General features: G+C 42.3%; 1 protein-coding gene across 1 annotated transcript in view; it reads left to right on the forward strand.

Moving 5' to 3' along the window:
- Positions 1-22,469, forward strand: part of MYT1L (myelin transcription factor 1 like) — a 180,198-nt gene that overhangs the window by 99,305 nt on the left and 58,424 nt on the right. The window contains exons 6-9 of the mRNA XM_066596421.1: positions 281-371; positions 2,426-2,533; positions 7,678-7,889; positions 9,613-9,863. Coding sequence (XP_066452518.1) covers positions 281-371; positions 2,426-2,533; positions 7,678-7,889; positions 9,613-9,863 — 662 coding nt within the window. The remainder of the gene's footprint in view (positions 1-280; positions 372-2,425; positions 2,534-7,677; positions 7,890-9,612; positions 9,864-22,469) is intronic.

The following is a 22,469-nucleotide window of genomic DNA, read 5'->3' on the forward strand; positions in this document are numbered from 1 at the left end:
TCACAACGATTTGTCAAAAATGTATATTCTGCAAAAACGTTTTGGAATATTTTAGATTTAATTCGCTGCTATAGGAAATGTAGTCCTTACGCAGTATATGAAGACGGAAATAAAAATACTGTATATAGAGGTATCCCCTATCCAGTCCTTAGTAGACAACTATATGGCAAGAATTCAAAAATCAACATGCGAGTGGGCATCAGACGTCAAATATCTTTTGTAATCGTATCTTATTTCATACTGATTTGTTTCTCATGTTTTTTTTTTTCTTTCTGCCAAGTTCTTGCCATGCATGAAAATGTTCTTAAGTGCCCTACACCAGGTTGCACCGGGAGAGGCCACGTAAACAGCAACAGGAATTCTCACAGAAGGTAGGCACAGCATCTCTGGAACTGCTACAGACGGACATTTCTACTACAGCAGCACTTTCTGGTAGTCCCACTTGAATTGAAGAGATGACAGCTGGTGCTTACTTTGCTTTCTTAAACTACTAAAAAGTTTCCGTTTGTCATATAACAAGATCAAGAAATGTGTGATCTAGGGATTTTTTGGCACAAAGTGAAAACTTTTACCTGACTGTTGCCCTTCACATAAACTGCAGAATACGTTTTAATACTGTAGAATCCGTTTATTTTTTTCTTTAACGAGATATGTACAGTATTTGGTGAGCAGTCAAGGCGGTTTATTTTTGATGCTACAGCGTAATGACCATAATAAGATTCTAAAAAGAATGTTTATAGAATCAGAACCCAATGTGGATCGTGTACAGAATGATAGAATCTAATATATTGGAGACACAAGTTGACTATGATAGATAGATAGATAGATAGATAGATAGATAGATAGATAGATAGATGGATGGATGGATGGATGGATGGATGGATGGATGGATAGATAGATAGATAGATAGATGGATGGATGGATGGATGGATGGATGGATGGATGGATGGATAGATAGATAGATAGATAGATAGATAGATAGATAGATAGATAGATAGATACCGGTAGATAGATAGATAGATAGATAGATAGATGGATGGATGGATAGATAGAAAGATATGAGATAGATAGAAAGATATGAGATAGATAGATTGAAAGATATGAGATAGATAGATAGGAGATAGATAGATATGAGAGATACAGAAGATAGATAGATATGAAATACATATGAGATAGATAGAAAGATAGATATGAGATATATGTGAAATAGATATATATGAGATAGATAGAAGCTTGATATATAGATAAATAGATAGATATTAGATAAATAGATAGATATGAGATAGATAAATAGACAAATAGATATTAGATAGATGGATATGAGATAGATAGAAGATAGATGTTAGATAGATAGATACATAGACAGAAAGATATGAGATATATAGATAGATATGAGATAGATAGAAAATAGATAGATATGAGATAGATGGATAGACGATAGATAGATATGAAATAGATAGATACAATAGACAGATAGATATGAGATAGATAGATAAATAGATATGAGATAGATAGATAGATAGATAGATATGAGATATATGTGAAATAGATATATATATGAGATAGATAAATAGATGTGAAATAAATAGATAGATATGAGATAGATGAATAGAAGATAGTTAGTTAGATAGATAGATATAAGATATATGTGAAATAGATATATATAGATATGAGATAGATAAATAGATGTGAAATAAATAGATAGATAGATAGATATGAGATAGATAGATATGAGATAGATGAATAGAAGATAGTTAGATAGATAGATAGATAGATATGAGATAGATAGATAGATAGATAGATAGATAGATAGATATGAGATAGATAGATATGAGATATATAGATAGATATGAGATAGATAGATAGATAGGAGACAGATAGATAGATAGATAGATAGATAGATAGATAGATAGATAGATAGATAGATAGATAGATAGATAGGAGATAGATAGATAGATATGAGATAGATAGATATGAGATAGATAGATAGATATGAGATAGATAGATATGAGATAGATAGATATGAGATAGATAGATAGATAGATAGATAGGAGACAGATAGATAGATAGATAGATAGATAGATAGATAGATAGATAGATAGATAGGAGATAGATAGATAGATAGATATCAGATATATGTGAAATAGATATATATGAGAGATAAATAGATGTGAAATAAATAGATAGATAGATATGAGATTGATAGATAGATATGAGATAGATATGAGATAGATAGATATGAGATAGATAGATAGATATGAGAGATACAGAAGATAGATAGATATGAAATAGATATGAGATAGATAGATAGATATGAGATAGATAGATAGATAGATAGATAGATAGATAGATAGATAGATATAAGATAGATATGGGATAGATAAATAATCAGCATTGATGTAAATTGACAAATCTTCTTTTATAGTCTTTCAGGATGTCCTATTGCTGCTGCAGAGAAACTAGCAAAAGCTCAAGAGAAACATCAAAGTTGTGATGCATCAAAATCTAGTCAAGCGTCTGATCGTGTTTTAAGGTAAGTATATTTATAGCAGCCGATGTTTATTAAATAGGTAACATTCTCATGCATGGATGCAATCTCATTATTAAACGTAATTAGTTATTAATTAATGTATAAATAACGGGAATGTTTTGTCCTGATATATATTCACCTATTAAGGTCCCTATACACAGGGTGACTGTTGCCCGGATAATAACTTGAAGTAGTGATTTTGGGTAATACTCGCCCCGTGTGCTCACAGCAATGAAAGGGCACCGAACGAGAAATCACTCAGTAGTCCTTTGCTTTATTTCAGCTTACTGAAACAAAGCAGCTAGCAAGCAACCTCTTACTGAATGTGAACAGGAGTCGTTGAATCTTTGAATGGCTGCCTGTTCAATGTGAATGGTGGAGTGTGGCTGGAAGAGATCTCCGGCACGCTCCATCTCCATTCACTGATCACTCCTGTGTGAAGGCATAAGAGCTGTAGTTATTAAAGGTACCTTTAATTAGCGGCTTTCCCCACTGACTCTTGGAGGCAGGCCCCACTATGATGTTCACATGGCTTATTGGGCCAGATTCCCATAAATCTGCTCATCCCCTATTTTTCTTCCAATGTGGTAGTGAAACGTCAAAGAGAAACTGATATCAGAACTGATCCCATAGTCTTCTGTAGCATCGCTCATGGCATCCGGTGCATCAGTTTTGATGCTAGATATCTCCCTGCATCAGATAGAAGAAGCGTTGCATGCAGTGTTTTTCTGCCAGACCCATTCACAAAGTGCACCAAAATGTAATCAGTTGTATCCAGCTCAGCCATAAAACAACTAGCCAAACACAACTGATATATGTGAACCCAGCCTTAATGGGAACTTGTTAAATTAAACATGCTACTACATCTGCAGGCAGCATTTTTACCTCTTTCCCCTCTATGATGTATATGTATGTCACAGAGGTGCAGGGTGGGTATGAAGCAACCTTGGGAAACAGCTGCCACCTGCCACAAATACCTGCAATGGGAGCTAGCATGTAAACTGTCAGCCAGACAGGGGGCATACCCCTTTCGACCCGCCAACAACCTCCAGTATGCGAATCGGGGGTGCTGAAGGTTGCTATGGTAGCCCTGGGCTTAGTGAAGGCTCCCGGGCATACTATGTATTCAAACCCTGCCTATCTGAAACTACTGACTTCTTTTTCCTCAGATGGTCATGTGATCTTAATTCTGACCAGCTCAGATCTACTTGGGGTTATGCTGTCTGAAACAAGTCAGAGTTTCAGATTGAGTGATGCTGTTATATGGACCCTACCACAGAAACTTCCCAGAGGGGGATACACAATCTCTTATGTAGAAAAAAAACGAAACAAAAATGCCAGTTCTAAAATGGACAAGAATATAAAAAATATATCTGAATTACATGAAAATAGATGAATTGGAAACATTAAGTTATCTGGATCACATTCACATCACAGAGAAACATTAGTCAGTTCGTTGACGCGTTTCGGACGCTAGTCCTTACACATAACAGAAATCTTGTAAGAAGACCAAAACCATTTGTAATGTGATATCAGTCACATGATAATTTAAAGGGGTTGTCCGGCCACACAGGGTAAAAAATTTTATAATGCTGCTGCTTTCCTTTCAGTAAGGATAGTAACAGACAGCATACAGGGGCTCAAACCGGCCGGCAGATCAGCTGCAATGTCAGTTTGTTACCTTAGATTCTGATCTTCACTGCAGCATTCAAAGATGGCGCCTCTGTGCTGCCTTCTCACATGCTCTGCGCTCTCCCTCCTCTGTGTGCGCGCTCCCGATGGTAGTAAGAGACATGAAAAGGCAGGATTTCCCTCAGCTCACGTCCCAGCCCCGCCCACGACACGCCCACCTCTATTGAACTGCTCTACAGTCTCTCCCCGCCCAGGCCCCGCCCCCTGCTGCATACTATAATCAGAGGGGGTGTGGCCAGGGGAGACTGCGTTATACACTCATGTCAGGATAAAATCCTGCCATGACCGTAAACAGCATTACTGTGCATAGTGAATGGAGAGGGGCTGGGGAGAGCCCAGAGAGAACTCTCCTGCAGCCCCCCACTGCAAGGCTACCTACTGCCCCCCCACCCTGCTAAAGTGAAACAAAACATTTCCCCACACTCACATGCCCTCATAGTGCCCCTCCCACAGCGACCCCCCCTCACAATGACCCCCCCCTACAGTGCACTCTCCCACAGTGCCCCCCTAATGATCCCCCACAGTGCCACAAACAGTGCCCTCTACAGTACCCCCTACACATGCCCCCCAGTGTCACCCCTACAGTGCCCTCCAAAGTAGCCCCCCTCATTCCCCCCAACCACAGCATTCTCCACAGTCCCCCCTCAACAGTGCCCCCCCCAGTATTCCCCCCCACAGTGCCCTCCGCAGTACCCCCCCTACACATGCCACCCCCCCCAGAGTCCCCCCCACTGCACTCCAAAGTAGCCCCCCTCCACATGCCCCCCATCCACAGCGTCCCTATACAGTGCCCCCCCTGTGACCTCCCCCACAGAGTCCCCCTTTACAGTGCCCACACACAAGTACACTAACAGCACCCCCCCTCCCCCCTCCCCCCGGGACTTCTGACAGCCGGGTCTCCTGACATTGCACACACACACATCACTGCCGCTGCCCCCCCTCCCCCCTTCCCCCCGGGACTTCTGACAGCCGGGTCTCCTGACATTGCACACACACACATCACTGCCCCCCCCCCCCGGACTTCTGACAGCCACTTGCACACATCCATCCATCCATCCATCCTCCCCCCCCCCCCACGAGAGCCCGCCCCTCCTCTCATTCTTACCTTGGAGTTGAAGAGCCAGCAGACACGCCTCCCCTGCAGGGGCAGAACTGAGCTTCCCAGGCTGAAGTTCTTCTGCACATGCGCAGAGATATGCTGGAGAGGCGCGTCCCCGGTCGTCCCGACAAGAAGAGGACTAGAGACTTGTCGGAACCAGGAACCATGGCAACCGAGGAGCAACACAGGGGGGGCAGCCAAGAGGTAAGTGAATAACTTCTGTTTGCCTAATTTACAATGCACAATGTATATTACAAAGTGCATTGTATTGGGCAAACAGAAGTAATGAGACCTAATGTTTATGGCCGGACAACCCCTTTAAATCTATTCAGAAAAAAACATTAAAAAACATACACTTTGTTGCAGTAGTATAGCTATAGGGATATCTTTTTTAATTATATTAGTAATTTTATTGTATTGCATTAAATATGTAGTGGAGAAAATGACTTTATTAGTTTTTCTTCTCTTTCTGCATGTGTTATTATCTGCTAATAAGCTTCCAATTCATCTCTTTTCATTATGTGAATGTGATTCAGATATTTTTTGCATACATATTTTTAATGGATTAATAAATATTTGTTTTTAGATTTTTTTCATATCTTCTGTCCTAGAGTTATTGCTTTCATTTTTGTATATACAATCTCCTGTTACAATTACTGCTGATGATCACACAGCTCCTGTCACACAGTTATAATAAAGGAGATCACAGCTCATCCTCCTGACTGTATACTTATGGTCTGTAGTTTATTTAAACGGGTTCTTTCATTAAAAATCTATACTTACCTATTCCTCTCCAGGCAGCCTTCTAACAAGATCTTCACCTCACCGATCTTCTTCTGGCTTCTCCAGTCCCCTGGGTCACATTCACCTCCAGCCAGCCAGGTCCTCTTCAAGTGACGAAGCATACATTGTCAGCATTCTGCTTCCGGCAGGGCAATGTACACTATGTGCAATGTCTCACTGCTAGTGTTTTATATACTATATGAAACACTAGCGGCGAGATATCCCGCATGCGTGCTAAAGCAGGCTGCCAAGGATTCGGCATTCCCAGCTAGTCAGCGACTGCTACATCACTCGTAGCATTCACTGCCCTGCAGGAAGTGAACTGGGGCTAATGAACACTCTAAGGCCTCATGTCCACGGGGAAAATCAGATCCGCTGCAGATTCTACATGTAGAATCTGCAGCGGGTCCCTCCTGCCCCGCGGACATGAGCGCCGAAAATAAGAATTTAAAAGTATTTACCATCCGGCGCGGGCGGAGAAGATCAGCTGTTCCTCACGGCCGGATCTTCATTTTCGGCCGGCGGATGAATTCCTGACGCCGGCGGCACGTCGCCGGCACGTCGCCGACGTGCCGCGCGCATGCGCCGGGCACATCCGCCGAGCCGAAGCAAGGAAGATGCGGCCGTGAGGAACAGCTGACCTTCCCCGCCCGCGCCGGATGGTAAATACTTTAAATTCCTATTTTAGGTCTCCCGCGGATCCGGACGGCTTCCATAGGCTTCAATAGAAGCCCGCGGGAGCCGTCCCCGCGGGAGACCCGCACGAAAATGGAGCATGGTCCGGATTTTTCCATGCTCCATTTTTTTTTAAATGCCTTTTATTGACGATCCGCGGGTATTTATCTACCCGCGGGTGGTCAATGCATCCCTATGGGATGCGGATCCGCATGCGGGAGATCCGCTGCGGATCCTAAATCATATTTTGCCCGTGGACATGAGCCCTAAAACAGGAAGAAGAGGATCCGGACGGCTGGAGGGGAGGTGATCCGGGGGACTAGAGCAGTCAGGAGAACATCGGCAGGGAGAAGATGCGGTTAGAAGACTGCCTAGGGAGAAATAGGTAAGTATTGATTTTTTTTTCTAATAACAAAACCCCTCTAAATAAATACAGAAGATAATGATAATTAAATTATAATCCCAGCAGACCAAAATGGTATTGCCTCAGCTAATCCTGTGCTTATGCATTATGGGATAGATGTGAGACTAAAAATCTCAATCAAGATGGTACCAGTTAAGTATCAGACAGGGGGCTGCAGTGCAGGGAAGTGGCTGGAATACATAGAGGAGACCTCCAGAGTGTGATATGCAATCGGGTGAGGGGTGTTAGGGATGGAAAAATGTGTTTTTGCCAAAGTGGCCCTTTAATTTATTTTCTATGGTCCCTAAAATCCCAGCTCATAATACAGTACATTGCATCGTTTCCAGTTTCCTCCTGCAGCAGGTCTTCTTCCCATTCAGCATGTAGTCACAAAGTGCCCAAGTCCATGCCAACTGCATACAGCACAGATAATCATTTCATTGCTATAATAACAAGCAATTCATGCTACAAAAAAACCTAATTCCCTTTTTTTAGGCCTATGTGTTTTGTAAAGCAATTAGAAATTCCACAGTACGGTTACAGGAACAACGTATCAACGACCACACCTCGCTCCAACTTGGCCAAGGAACTGGAGAAATATTCAAAGACTACGTTTGAATATAATAACTATGAAAACCATGCATACGGAAAGAGGGCTATAGCGCCAAAGGTGCAGTCCAGGGATATATCACCCAAAGGATATGACGGTAAGCAGCCCAAACACTGTGGACCTCATTTATCAATACTGTCTAATAGTTAAACACTGGACGGAATATTCCGCAGGACGCTACAGAATATTCCTCCTTGTGGAAAGATCTGCACCAAAACCTGCATGTCTACCTTACAGATTTTGATGCAGAATTGAAAATAAAAGTATTCTGCCTCCAATTCCGCATTAAAATCCACATTTAGACCGATCTCATCGTGCGCGCGCGTGGGGGGGGGGGCATACGGCTTTAAATGCCGCTGTCAGAATTGACAGCGGCACTTAAAGGGTTAATAGCCGTGGGTGTCAGCTATAATAAACAGCTGACACCCGCACTGTATGCAGAGAGGTCGCCCCGTGACCTCTCTGCATATATACGTAAATGTACGTCCTGGAGCGGGAAGGGGTTAATGGCACCTTAAAAGACCTCGTATGGCACTGGCATGTATTAGGGTGGCCCTGCAATGTTTACTAGGAAACTTTCCCAAAGTCCCCTCCACAATGTAGCTGTACACACTTTGTATAGCTTTCCCACCCAGGCCCTGCTCCTTGTTCCTGTCCCCTCCTAAAGCCACAAGCTCAATATAAGGCCGATTTCACACGGGCAACAAAATCGCATGATTTTCTCACGATGCGACAGCACTACAAATCGCATGTATGTGACGCCCAAGCTTTCCAATGGGTTCCTTCACATTAGCGATGTTTTGTAGCATTTGACACTGCGAGAAAAAAAAAATATTGCCAGGATTTGCTATGTTTTTAAGTCTATGTTTCACTTTCTGTTGCATCGTATTGCACGAAAATGCAGAACCAATCACAGCCAGCGCTTCCTGAGGCGGAGATTTTAAACCTCCAATCCAGGAAGGGCTGCCTGAAGACCACAAAAAAATGTGCCGGAGCTGCAGAGGAGAAATGTGCCAGAGCTAACAGCGCCTGTCAGGTGATGTATTGTTATAATTTTTTTTTCAGATAGGGCTTATTTTCGGGGTAGGCTTATATTTTAAGCCCCCACTCCACCCGAAAATCCCTACTACAAAGTTGTGTTGTAGCGCAACAAAATTGCGATATTGCACAGAACACAGATGAGATATCGCTGCGATTTTCTCGCGGCGATATCGCATTGCCCGTGTGAAAGTGGCCAAATGCTGCATTAACCCCTTCAGTAGCAGGCTTAGGTAGTCTTCAGCACATTTCAACAATGATTTTTAGGAGATTTTCCGGGTGTGCCACTAAAGGGGTTAATTATCTTTGGGTGCCTATCGCATACTTGCAAACCATAGTTGCCTATTAACTTCAGCAAGGCAAGTGAACATTTCCCAAAACGTTCTCCACAACAGCTGGTTTTGATGCTAAACTTTTTTTCCAACAGTTTCTTTAATGGAATCAGCCAGCTGATCACACGTTGCTCTATCCCGTGATGTCCCCAAAAATATACAATTCGCCAGCATAGCAAATGTGAATGAGTTTGTAGGCGCTGTGTCTCCTTAAGCAAAAATGTTCTTCTTGTACTCTTGTATTATTTGCATCTCAACAGGCTCAGACAATCTATGACTTCTTTTGTGCATGTTGAAATTCAGAATACCACAAGAGATCAAGAGCCATAGGTCTAAAACATTCAACGAGCAAGAGCAAGAAGCTTGTATTGAATGGAGCCAGTGTGAGATCTCTGTCGAGAATTCCTGTTGTCTTGAAATTATTGATTTAATCCGTGTTTTTCTCTGCAGCTAAACGTTACTGTAAGAACTCCAGCCCAACAAGCAGCACAACGAGCAGCTATGCCCCCAGCAGCAGCAGTAGCAATATGAGTTGTGGCGGAGGCAGCAGCGCCAGCAGTACGTGTAGCAAAAGCAGCTTCGATTACTCCCATGATATGGAAGCCGCACACATGGCTGCCACCGCAATCCTGAACCTATCAACTCGCTGCAGGGAGATGCCACAAAACCTCTCTACCAAACCTCAAGATCTCTGCAACAGGGTAAATAAGGCATACATCTGCACTTACTGTAGACTAGTACAATGGAGTATTCATGCTGGTTGGATGTTTGTTCCAGTTCAAGGCTAGCTCTATCGTGTTTTAACCAATATTCTATTACTATTTTGAAAAGTGTAGGTTCAGTTGCAACCTATACTTTACAAAATACTTATATAATATCATAAGAAGGCATGGCATATCATAAAAACCCTGCAGATCATCTGATTGAAGCGTTAGAAGCCTTCCTGCAAAGCAACACCCCCATCTATCTGCTATATAGGGAACTACACCACAGCCGCCATCACTTCTAATGGTGGTACAATCACCTTAAAAAGAAAGCCCATGATATCATGTCTTTATTGGTATTGTTATACTTAATATACAACCAATGAGTTTACATTACAGCTCCAATATTACTAAGGGCGATAGCACGAATAAAGGGTTAATAAGCATATATTAAGACATAACATTTATTGATATCTTATATAAAATCCTAATGAACATGAAATTGTAATGCCACAAATGCAGCCGCATCCTACTACATAGATATGACCAAAAATCAAGGATTGTGGCCTAATCACATACAATTACGTTAAAGTAACTGCAATGGTTTTACTGGTTTCTGTAGACCAGAGAGTCCAGCATATTCTTATAAGTCAGTGACGTGGTGATGGCGATCTGGGATGACAGCTATCGTTGTTATGCTCTGTTACAGAAATACTGTACCCTACAAGTTTACTACAGTGGAGTTGCCGCCCCGATCAGAGTGACCTAGTGCGGAAAAAAATCCTTAAAATACGTCTTCCTGTTCGATAACCCTAAAAGATGAACAAGGGGTCCCAGCAGTCAACGAGCAGGTCCCCATATCATATGCAGGTGGCATGTCAGTAACTTCACTCCTGTCACGGAAAGCATATTGCACCAGAGTAACTGTGTGGTGATTCATTTCACACTAAGGGCGGTTCCAGCACTATGGAGCGTAGTTATGCATGTACAGGTTTTTTTTCTCCGGCTGCTTAAACTCTGCGAGAACAGGAAATGTAATGTCCACGCAGATCAGATAGCACATGAGCGGGTATCTATCTGCTGTCCAATGCGTTTAGCACCTGGCATAACTAGCATAGGGCCAGCAACTTATAAGGATCTTCTCTGGCTTGAGATCACCCTTATCAGGGTGGCAACTCCATAGTAGCATTATAGGGTACAATAAACGTGTTACGGCATAACAGGAAAAAGTCATCATTACAGGTTGTCATCACTGTATGTCACTGGCTCTATTAAGATAGCTTGAACTCCTTGGTCTGCAGAAACCGGTAAGCCATTTACAGTTATTTTACAATAAGGGGACGTCCTCTACGTCTAGAGGGCAGAAGGTTTCTACGCTGACTTAGTAGGGGGTTCTTTACTGTAAGAGCAGTGAGGCTATGGAACGCTCTGCCTGAGGACATGGTGATAGCAAATTGGATTAAAGCGTTCAAGAGGGGCCTAGACAACTTTGTTTAGTGATACAATATTATATGTTACAATCACTTCAGAAGGGTCGGTGATCTGGGGATTATTCTGATTACCAAATTTGAGTCAGAAAGGAATTTAGTCCCTTAAATGGGGAAAATTGGCTTTTACTGTACATCTTTGTTCCACCCTTACTTTCCGCCAAATTTCGTTAAGCACTCTAATTTCTCATGAATAAATTCAACACATTATCATGATATGCTAAGCTCTTGACAGGCTGCACATCACAACCCTTCGGTGCCCCATACAGACACATATAGCATAAACAGCTCCCAATGGAGTATTGCAAAATCATAGTTTTTTTTTTTCAAAGGTGGTCATCTCAGGCCACACATCTCAGGATATGTCAATAAAGGTAAGGAAGAATGCATGTGTAACAAGTATGGCCGCAGTGAACTGATCACATGCTATAGCAGTCTATAATCTGTTAATAGCATTCAGATTACAGACTGTAGACAGCTGATGAGTCTGCAGAGACACCACAGGAAACATGAATTCCTGTAGCCCAGCGTGCTTTGTCAGGGATCGGCCCTACTGGTAAAAAGATCGGTACCAATTATAACTTATCTAATTACAACCTAAAGGAGATCTGCCAATGTAGGTTAATTCACTGCGGAGTAGAGATGAGCGAGGACGCTCGGTAAGGGCAGTTACTCGAGCGAGCCTCGCTCATCTCGAGTAACTGCCTTCTCCTCCGAGCGTGCTCGGGGGAGGCAGCGGGGATGAGCGGCGGGTGGCGGGTGGTAGCAGGGGGAGAGAGAGAGAAATCTCTTTCACTCTTTCCCCCCCGCCCCCTGCTGCCCCCCGAGCACGTTCGGAGGAGAAGGCAGTTACTCGAGATGAGCGAGGCTCACTCGAGTAACTGCGCTTACCGAGCGTGCTTGCTCCTCTCTAGTGTGGAGTTCTGATCACTTTTGAACTTGAGGCTACACCGATCACACCTTCCCTGCTTCTGATTTCTGTCAGTCTCAATGTTGACATGGAAATTTTGTGTGAATTAAAGAGAATGCTTTTTTTCAACTAATTAAAAGAGAATGCTTTTTTTCAACTAATTAAAACCAGGTCCTTCACAGAGAAGAACCCTTAAAACATAACCTATAATGGTAAACCTAAAAACCACGGGCCATATATATACACAGACAAGACAAACATATACACGCATATAGTTGATATACAGTGGGGGTAGAAGCTATCATCCACTACCACAAACCACTCTTGGGAGAACAAAAAGCTGAGTGTACTGGAGAAGAATGTAGGTGTCTCCCAGTACACAATTCTATCCAAAGCAGGCAGTCCACCATCAGGGCTGATTTGCTAACACTTTCTTTTTTGCCTTGAATTTATTATTTTCTCTGGGCTTAGGAGGATTGAGCTCTGGGCTTGAGACAAAAATCCGGGGGGATTGTACCCAATGGTATTCTAGAGCATATTTGCATCTTTTGATTCTCTGGACCTGGGAGGATTGGGCTCTGGTCTTTAAACTGCTCTATGCAGGGATTGTGCCTCCAGCTTGCTTTAGAGCAGTTAGGAGATCTAGTCTAGTAAAAGCTAATTGCTAGGATTTACAGATTTAGCTGTTCTGGAGTGGGTCCTTATGCATCCTGATTGGTTCATAGGTACGTCTTCATTGGAGACTTATAGGATTCCTGGTTAGGTCAAGTGTCTAACTGAAATGCGTTGAACTGTCTATTCACTATCTACCAACCATCTATCATATTGGTTTACATTTTAGATTCTAGAGCTATAACCTCAAACCACACTTGAATCTGAAAATGTTATCTTGGCTTCTCTAGTGTAGGGCAGCTCTGCAATTTGGTGGCTTATTGAGGTATTCATACAAACAGACAGGAATAGAATGTACATAAGAGTGGGTTTCGTTTTTGATCCCCATCTCTTTTCGTACTGTCTGCATCAGGCACCGCTGTATGTGTGAAGTGTATCGGATTAGGAACTTCATTGTCGGACCGATATACCTACCTCTTATATTGCTGAGTGCACTCAGCATCTTGGGGAATATACTTGTAACCTTTGGATAGAATTGTGTACTGGGAGACACTTATATTCTGGTCCAGTACACTCAGCTTTTGTCCTCCCAAGAGTGGTTTGTGGTAGTGGGTGGTTGCTTCTACCCCCACTGTATATCAACTATATAAGCGGGTATATATTTGTCTTGTCGGTCTATACATGGCCCATAGTTTTTAGGTTTATCATTAAAGGTTATGTTTTAAGGGTTCTTGTCGGTGAAGGGCGTATCTTCTAATTTAAAAGTCCCCTCTGCCTCAGTGATTAATTAAAACTAGGTGGTTGAACATTTTCCATGTTCTAACCTGCTTTCATTTTCTGATTGTAATTTTTTATTCTATGACTGGTACATGACTATGGAGGCTGCCATCTTGCCTGAGCTGCAGTTAACAGCATTTAGAGATGCTTTATAGTAGCACTCATAGACCATTCATGCAATGCACAGGAAGGAAACACATTGACTTTTGTGGAAGACTGTTATAGCCGTATTCTGTGACCTGTGCAGAGGTCATTGTGCAGGGAGGGAGAGGAGGTGAGCTGTGATCATCATCTATTGTGAATGGTGGATCCTGTGTTATCTATAGAGGCTTATTCAAAGAGAAGGAGCAGATTACAAACTACAAAAGACAGGTACAGAATCAGCACATCACTAAGGAAGGTTCAAAGTTTTTATGACATACCAGTAAGTTCCATTTTCTGCCACATTGCAGCCCATTTTTTGAGACGAGCGTGGGAGACCAGTGCTTTTCAGTTTGCATATGCAGCCTATTTCTACAAATGTTCTGTGCCATTTGTAAATTTGCTTCTGACAAGGTGGCTGTTTTTGGAATCGACGCTGGAAATCACATTGCACTTGAACAATGGATTCACACTTGGCCAACTCAAGCACACAAAATGATTTCTCCTGTGGGGTCTCCATTTCCTATAAACTGTAAACAACAAGAAACAGCGCTGCTGTGTGGCAGAAAATGGAACTTACGGGTATGTCATGAAAAACATTGAACCTTCCTCTTCTCAGTGATATGAGGATTGTGTAACTGTCTTTTGTAGTTTGTTTGTAACTAAATCCCCAAATCTGCTCCTTCTTTTTGAATAACCCTGTATATAGGTGTTACTTTCATTGCAATCCTGCCTCTGATGATAATGAAATGGCTGCTTAAAAGTTTTCTCTACAGAACAGAAATTAGCGGGCTGTTAGGCATTAGTGGTCAGTCTGGAAAATGCAAGATTTTTTCTAGCATAGATTGTGATTAGAGATGAGCGAACGTACTCGTTTAGGGCAATTACTCAATCGAGAATCGCTTTTTTCGAGTAACTGCCTAATCGGGCGAAAAGATTCGCGAGGCTCCGGGGGTGAGCGGGGGGTTGCAGGGGGGAGTGGGGAGAGGAGAGAGAGCTCCCCCCTGTTCCCCACTGCCGCCCCCAGGCTCCCCCCGAATCTTTTCACTCGAGTAGGCAGTTACTCGAAAAAAGCGATTCTCGATCGAGTAAACGAGTACATTCACTCATCTCTAATTGTGACATCAAAAGTTTAAAAAACTTCAAAAAATCCCCCCAAATTCTCAAAAAATTTGTTTAACATAAAGACTTGATTTTCTCTGGTGACACCTTCCCTTTAAAGTCAACTCTAGACCAGTATCTTCTTCTTATCTGCTTTTAAATATGTGTATATTTATATGAAATGTGATGAATTAAATTAAGATTTGTGATAACACTGCCCGACGGAAATCGTAGGAAGCAATCTCTGTGCATTATATTAGTTCAGCTAAATTGTTAGGGGGGTGTCTATCAACCGGATGGTTTCTAGTAAAAACAATAATTAGAACTACTGCTGTGAAGTATAATAGAGGCTGCAAGACATGGCCTACACAAAATAAGTAATGTAAAGTATTCGCAAAAATGGTAAATTATATACATATATGTATACGTAAAATGGTCTCCAAAGGTGAACAAATCTTTTAAATTGCTTTCTTTGTTTGAAGCTTCAATGACTCCCAGAAGCATATGATTTCAGACTTAAATGGGTCATGAACCATACAAAATAGAACCAGTGGGTAGGTGGTGCTGAGGGGATGTTAGCACATGTAATGCCAGGCTTACTTCACAAGGAATAATCTTTATTCTCCAACATAGGTCACATAGATAACACGTTTCAACTCTGAAATAGGCCTTCTTCAGATACTTACAGGGGGGTTCTAATCTCAGGCAAACATAGCCACGATGGGAATCTCACTGTATATAAGGCGGCTGGGAGTATGGAAATAGTGACGCATGGCTGGGCTACACTGTTTCCATAACTCCATAGAAGTCAATGGGGGTTATACAAACAATATAGCAAAGTGAGCTACACTGTTTCCACAGCTCCTGATTTATGGAAACAGCGTAGCTTGTTGTGCTATGCAATTTGTGTAACTCCCATTGACCTCTATGGGAGTTATGGAAACAGTGTAGAGAACCCCACTCGGCTGTTTCTGTAAGCCCCAACCACCCTGTGCGATTGCAACCAGTGGGGTCGAAAACAGTGGAGACCACAACTCTAGATAGGTATATCTATCCTGTGGATATGTCATGAAAGTCAAGATGGGAATACACCGTTAAAGAGATACTGTGGGTAAAATTGAAAGTTTAGTTCTACCTGAAGATTTGAGTGTTTGCTCCCATCCTATTTGGACCACCTCTCCCAGTCACACCATGTCAAAAGCTTGTGAGGAGCCTGACGTTGTGCCTTTATCAGAAATATTTTAATTCGGTCATTGATTACCACCCTACTATCCCAAATGATGTGTAAATGATGTAGTTATAGATAGTATGGCTCATTGTACTATATTACATGGAGAAATCTACAAGGATATGACTCAAAGAACAAACATTGGTTTGCCAAACATGTTGCATCTGATTGGTGGAACATAGTCTCATTCCTGGTATGGGCAAAGGGGATTAGATCCTAGAAGAATATAGAAAAGATGTGTGAATTCAAATAATAGTATACAGTAAAATAGTTAGACCCATTTTCTCTATACGCAGTACAATTGTTTTGTGGTTTTTAATAGTTTGATGACATTAAGCACGTTGTCAGTTCTGCAGAAGTTCATGGCTGAGATGAACATAGAGACTATCTATAGGAGCACTACATCTGCTGTAAATTTCATAGCATTTCTGCTTGCTCTGGGGTTGTTATGGTAGCATTAGTTTGTTGATGCTACCATGGAAACATCAGAGCAAACACAATATTTACATAACTGCAGCCATTTTGGAGAAAAAAGACAAAAAACTTTAAAATTCATCATTGAACCATGAATTACTATGCTGCGGGTTATAAGACCCGATATATCACTGGAGGGCAAGATGACCAGACTCAGACTCACGTATTTTGGCCATGTAATGAGCAGAGTCTCTATAATGCTTGGACAGATCAGTGGAAAGAGAAGACCTGGCTGCCAAAGGACACGATGGCTGATACTGTCAGAGCTGATACTGGCGTGGATATCACACAACTGAAAGAAGCAGTACAAAACCAAAAAACATGGAGGGAGCTCTTAGGGTCGCCGAGGGTCGTGAATGACTAAACAACAAATTATATAGGATGTGTCATGTGGCTGCATTGTGCTTTAGTGAAGATTGTGGTAGGGTACTACATTTGAGGAGCAATGGCCTTTGGAGAAAAAAGTATGACCCCAGAAACTCATGACTTCTTCAATTTTCATAAGAATGGATTGGAATGTTTATTGGATTCACTCAATGGTCTTCATTATGGGACAGAAGAGAAGAAAAGCTGGAAAGATAAAGATATCCAGAAAATGCTGCACGACACCATTCATCCAGGAGTCAATATATTACCCTACTGAAAGCTGGAGATTCATTTTAGCTCTTCTTTTACAGGACTTGACTTGAAAATTTAGGCCCATCATCTCAAAATTATTTCTATTTTCTTTACCTATTTTATGATTGAAAAGCTTAGCATATATAGTTATACCTTACAATAACATCATGCTGCAAATTATTTCATTTTAGACTGTTCTTGGGTGATACTGACACTGTAGCCTTTATCATTGTACGGTACTCATGCAGGTATGTCCTTGACGCAAGCCATTTGTAAAGATAAGAGTCCTTTCTACATGGAATAAAACTGTATAGAGCCTTTAGCAGATAATGCAATTAATATAAAATATGCAGTGAATGAGTCTCCTGATGAACATATGTACATTGAACACACTTTCACTGCTGCTGTTCATTGATGAACATATAAAATCTAAAGGCCCTCATACACATTAGGGTAAAATCATCCAAACCTGCTGATTATAGCGGGACCTGCTGACTGTTGTATGTGTATGGGGCTCCCCTGACTGTGCCTAGAAAAATGATGTCAGGGGAAAGAAGTTTAGGCAGGTTGAATCTCCTACACCAAATTCTTTTGTCTACCTGAAGATAAAAGGTGTCTTTCACCAGTTTACTTCCCAGTCCCATTTCCTTGGTACACTGTTTTTGCAGGGTGGTTTGCCATTGCCTTTCCCTGTCATCTTTTACCCCCCAGCAAGCTGGATACTCATTTTACCGACCTCGGAAGGATGGAACAGTTACTTAACCTTGAGCTAACTACCTGAACCAAGCGGGGATTGAACCTGCAACCTTCAGGTTGTGAGTGGGAGCTTAGTACTGCATTTCAGCTGTCTTAACACTCTGTACCACATGGGGCTATGCATTATTAAAGCCTCATTTACAGAGTTATAGTCCTTGCCTGTTAGTTGGGGAGCTCAGTCTATTTAGTCACAGCCCATTGTTTGGGCACAGGTCTGGCTGACCACAATCCAAGCAAAGTCTTTTAAGTCTCTTACCTAGGTTTGATCCACTCTGTATCAGCAGTCTCTGTTGGATTGATGGGAGTGAACTCCCTTATTTCTGCCTCAAGAGCACCAATCCGTAGGGCTACAGCAACACTGAGCCGCTTCTCTCAGGGAAGTATCCCCAGCCTCTTCCACTGCAGCTTAGCTACATTGTAATGGAATTCCTCTCTGACATACTGTACTGTTTCCATTCAGAGAGCTGCTCCTCGCTCCCTGCACATTGCAAGGGAAGAGTTTGTTTATCCACAAATACACTAAGAAGACCTGTCATCCCCTACCCCTGCTTACACAGATAAGAAGCTACCAAAGGTGTCTGATAATAGCTTACCCGCTCTCCCAACTGAAAGAAACCCGAGTACCTGGTTTATCTGACTGTGCCCGGTTATGGTAGAGGTCAGAGAAATTGCTTTCTTAAGTGTATGGCCAGCGTTTGTCATAGGAAGACAAGCATTGCCGATTCTCCAGTGCAAGATCCCTCATATATAGCACCACTTATCTTAGCTTCCTGGACCCCTGTGAAAGTCCACTTTCTGCTCTAGCTTATAGATGTGGTCCCTGAACCATGTAAATGGGTTTTTCGAAGGTAGACAAGCCCGTTAACTGCAGTTCCACCCAAATTTTCAGCTTAAAGGGATTTCTACCAAGATTGAGATCTATCACCTATCAACAGGATAGGAGATAACAATCTGATTTTCACTGCAGAGATCCCCACCGATCCTGAAAAAAGGGGTCCTGTGTGCCCCTCTTCTCTTCACTTGCGGACTTACTGCTCACCTTACAGTGAGCAAGAGATTGAGTGGAGAGGCGGCAATACATGCGTGGTGCTACTCTGTTCACCTTCAGTGGATCTGCCGGAGATAGCCAAGCACTTGTACTCGGCTGTATCCATTAGCCTCATTGAAATGAATAGAGCAGTGCCATGCATATGTGACTGTCTCTCCATTTACTCTCCTCCTCACTGCAGGTGGATGCAGCAAGCCCACAATGAGGGCAGACTGGGACGTGGCACCCCTGTTTTCAAGATTGGAGCGTTTCTCAGCAGTGAGACCCCACCTATCAGACTTTTATCACTTATCCTGTGATCAAAGTCAATCTTGGTACAACTCATTTAAGAGCTGAGTTAAACTTTAAGGATAGTGGAAGAATAACAGTTGTGGATTAAGATATGGTCATTTACACGTCTGGGCACACAAAAATGTTTGAAATTTAAAGCGGTATTCCAGAGATTGAGCAAAAGTTTCTAAATTTCCCCTCACATTTCCTGCCATTAGTCCAAATGTTCATCTAAATCATCAAAGTGAGCGCCAGTCCCTTTTTTTGCTGACCTGCGCCACCGCTGCTTTCCAGGCAGCTTCAGAGACATTATTTTTTTAAATGGCCACCAGGGAGTGCAAAAACTACATCTCCCACAATGCCCCATTGCCAGTTACCAGTAAGAGGGCAATCAACAACCGTACAAACGGGCATCATTACAGAATCTGAAGGCACTGAGCATGCCTGACCAGTAAAACAGCGGAGCGTACAGGTCATAACCACTGGATACCAATGGAGAACTAAGCATGAAGGAGAACACAAGTAAAGCAATATCTCTGCAGCTTTGTAAAACAAGTTATAACATTACATTGCAGAATTACATGTTATCACCTTATGAAGAATATGTCAGAAGACCCCTTTTATTCTTTAAGCACCAGCCATTATCCCATGATTCATACATATTTACCCCTCACGCTCTTACGTCAATCATTGGGTTTGTCATTCTATCAATAACATTGAATCAATCTCATAGATAGGTCTATGTGGTCAGTACCAGAGATATGAATAGAGGCTGTTCTTGCATCAAAGACGGTTTTCTGCATCTATCCACTATTCTATTATGGAAACTGGACAAATGAGGAATAGAAGCAACATATATACTCTCCCAAAGACACAGGAACTCCTTGTACCCCTGTCCAGTCTTCCTCAGCCTTACCACAATTACCCTATTACTGACACTTCGGATTGCACTGCTGCCCATATCGATATAATGAAGAAAATGAACTAAACAGAAAGCTCTCATCTTGACGAAATCTTTATATGTGCTCAGTAGCTAGCTATTAAGATGACACTTAGTGCCAGTCAAAGTCTGAAGGAAAAAGTCTGTTATTATTGGAACAGTGTGTTTAATTATATGGTAGCAGTATAATATAATACATTTATATTAGGTAGATTTATTGAGCAGATGAAGATGTCTTAATTGGCATTTAGGTGAATAAACTCCTAATTTAGCATGAGAAAAATCATGTCAAGTGATATCATTGCTAGGTTATGTATAGCATTGAGTTTACATGTATACCATGGGGTAAAATATACCAGGTATTAGTATTGCACCGCATCACCTCCCCAACTGTGGATTTTGGGACAGTTAATCCTTATCCCAAATAATGTTTTTCCCTATCCACAGTTTAGGAGATAAGTACCTGATTGGTGCGAGCCTGACCACTCCAATCATTTCTATAGGAATCCCTATGTAGTCACCTCCCCCTAGTGGTCCAATAAAGAAGGAGTTCATGGCAGCATACGATGGTGCAAAAAATATCAAAATATTTTTATTCTTCCACAGCCATTAGAGAAAAGTGCTAGGTTTCGGCCCTGAAAACGGGTCTTAGACAATTAAGCTTACCTCCCCCGAGTGGTGTGCATGTAGAGAGTCAGAGGGGTATTTTGAGCCCTATAAAGATACATTATAAAACTAATCAGCACCTAATTGTGGGTCTGTTCAGATTTGTTTTTTTCAACTGAATGTAAAGGAAATGTACAGGGGCTGCCCATTCAAGGTGACATGAACTCACCTGATTATATTATAATATCTATGAAAGTGTTTGTACTGTATCTGTGGGTTATAAATCAGCTTACTTTTAAGGAATGGAATCATAAAGAATGTGTCTGCATAATAGATGGATGTACAGTATGCAGATTTAGCCAAATGGAACTTAACACCCAGCTTGTTAAATACACAGTTGCAGCAAACTTATCTTGACTTTTTCAATGGCTATTGTTGTGGTAGGTGTCAATTTACAGTTTACTGAAACAGTGCACTTACCACATTAAAGGGGTTGTCTGTGCTAGTTTTGACTGATGACTAGAGATGAGCGAGTATACTCGCTAAGGCACATTACTCGAGCGAGTAGTGCCTTAGCCGAGTATCTCCCCGCTCGTCTCTTACGATTCGGGGCCGGCGCCGGTGACAGGTGAGTTGCGGCAGGGAGCGGAGGGGGAGCGGGGGAGAGAGAGAAATCTCCCCTCTGTTCCTCCCCCCCCCTCCCCCCGCCGGCCCCGAATCTTTAGAGACAAGCGGGGAGATACTCGGCTAAAGCACTACTCGCTCGAATAATGTGCCTTAGCGAGTATACTCACTCATCTCTACTGATGACCTATTTCCTGGATGGACAGGGGTCTGTCGCTAGGACAGGATGTCCCGTAACAGGAGCAGGAAGTGCAGTAGCAATGCAGCTCTCCTATTGATTTTAATGGAAGTGAAGCCGGCACCCACAAATGCTCTCCTCTCCGCTCATGACAATGTCCGGCCCGCTGCACTGGACAGCGGACCGGACAATCAGCCAATGGACGGGGAGTCCCGAGCGGCAAACCCCCGCTATCAACTACTAATGACCTATCCAGAGGATAGGTCATCATTCGAAATGAGCCTAGACAACCACTTCAACTGTCAAGTTAACAATTGCTACATCTGTGCAATGATACATATAACTGGAGCTCTATACATTCCGCAAACATTTTATGCCAGCAGTTTGGACCTAATTGGTTCACACCGGAGGAATGATTTTGCTTGATTGGTTTAGTAGCATTACAATATAAATCTGATCCTCTTATGTTAACCCTTTGCAATCCAATTTTGGATTGAGGATTTCCTAGGGAGCTTCTTCTTTCTGCCATTATACAATGGCGTCATTTGCTGGCTAGAGCCAATACTGCGGTATGTGACATGCTGGAGAGGCCCCCAAGAACAGAACGGCCAGTAATATACAGTAAGAATACCCTGCTGGACGTCTTCCGACATCGGAGCTGTACAGCCTTCAATCAGAATGTCTTTAGACGTCAGACAGTGGATTGGAAAGAGTTAATATTGGATGTCTGCAACTGTCTGTCTGTAGTCATATCACATGGCCTGCTCTACCTATTAGAAAACTAGTAGTTACTAATCTGAAGATAAGAGCTATTAGTGTAAGCAGATCGTATG

Source organism: Eleutherodactylus coqui, chromosome 1 (assembly GCF_035609145.1).
Source record: "Eleutherodactylus coqui strain aEleCoq1 chromosome 1, aEleCoq1.hap1, whole genome shotgun sequence".
NCBI classification, from domain to species: Eukaryota; Metazoa; Chordata; class Amphibia; order Anura; family Eleutherodactylidae; genus Eleutherodactylus; species Eleutherodactylus coqui.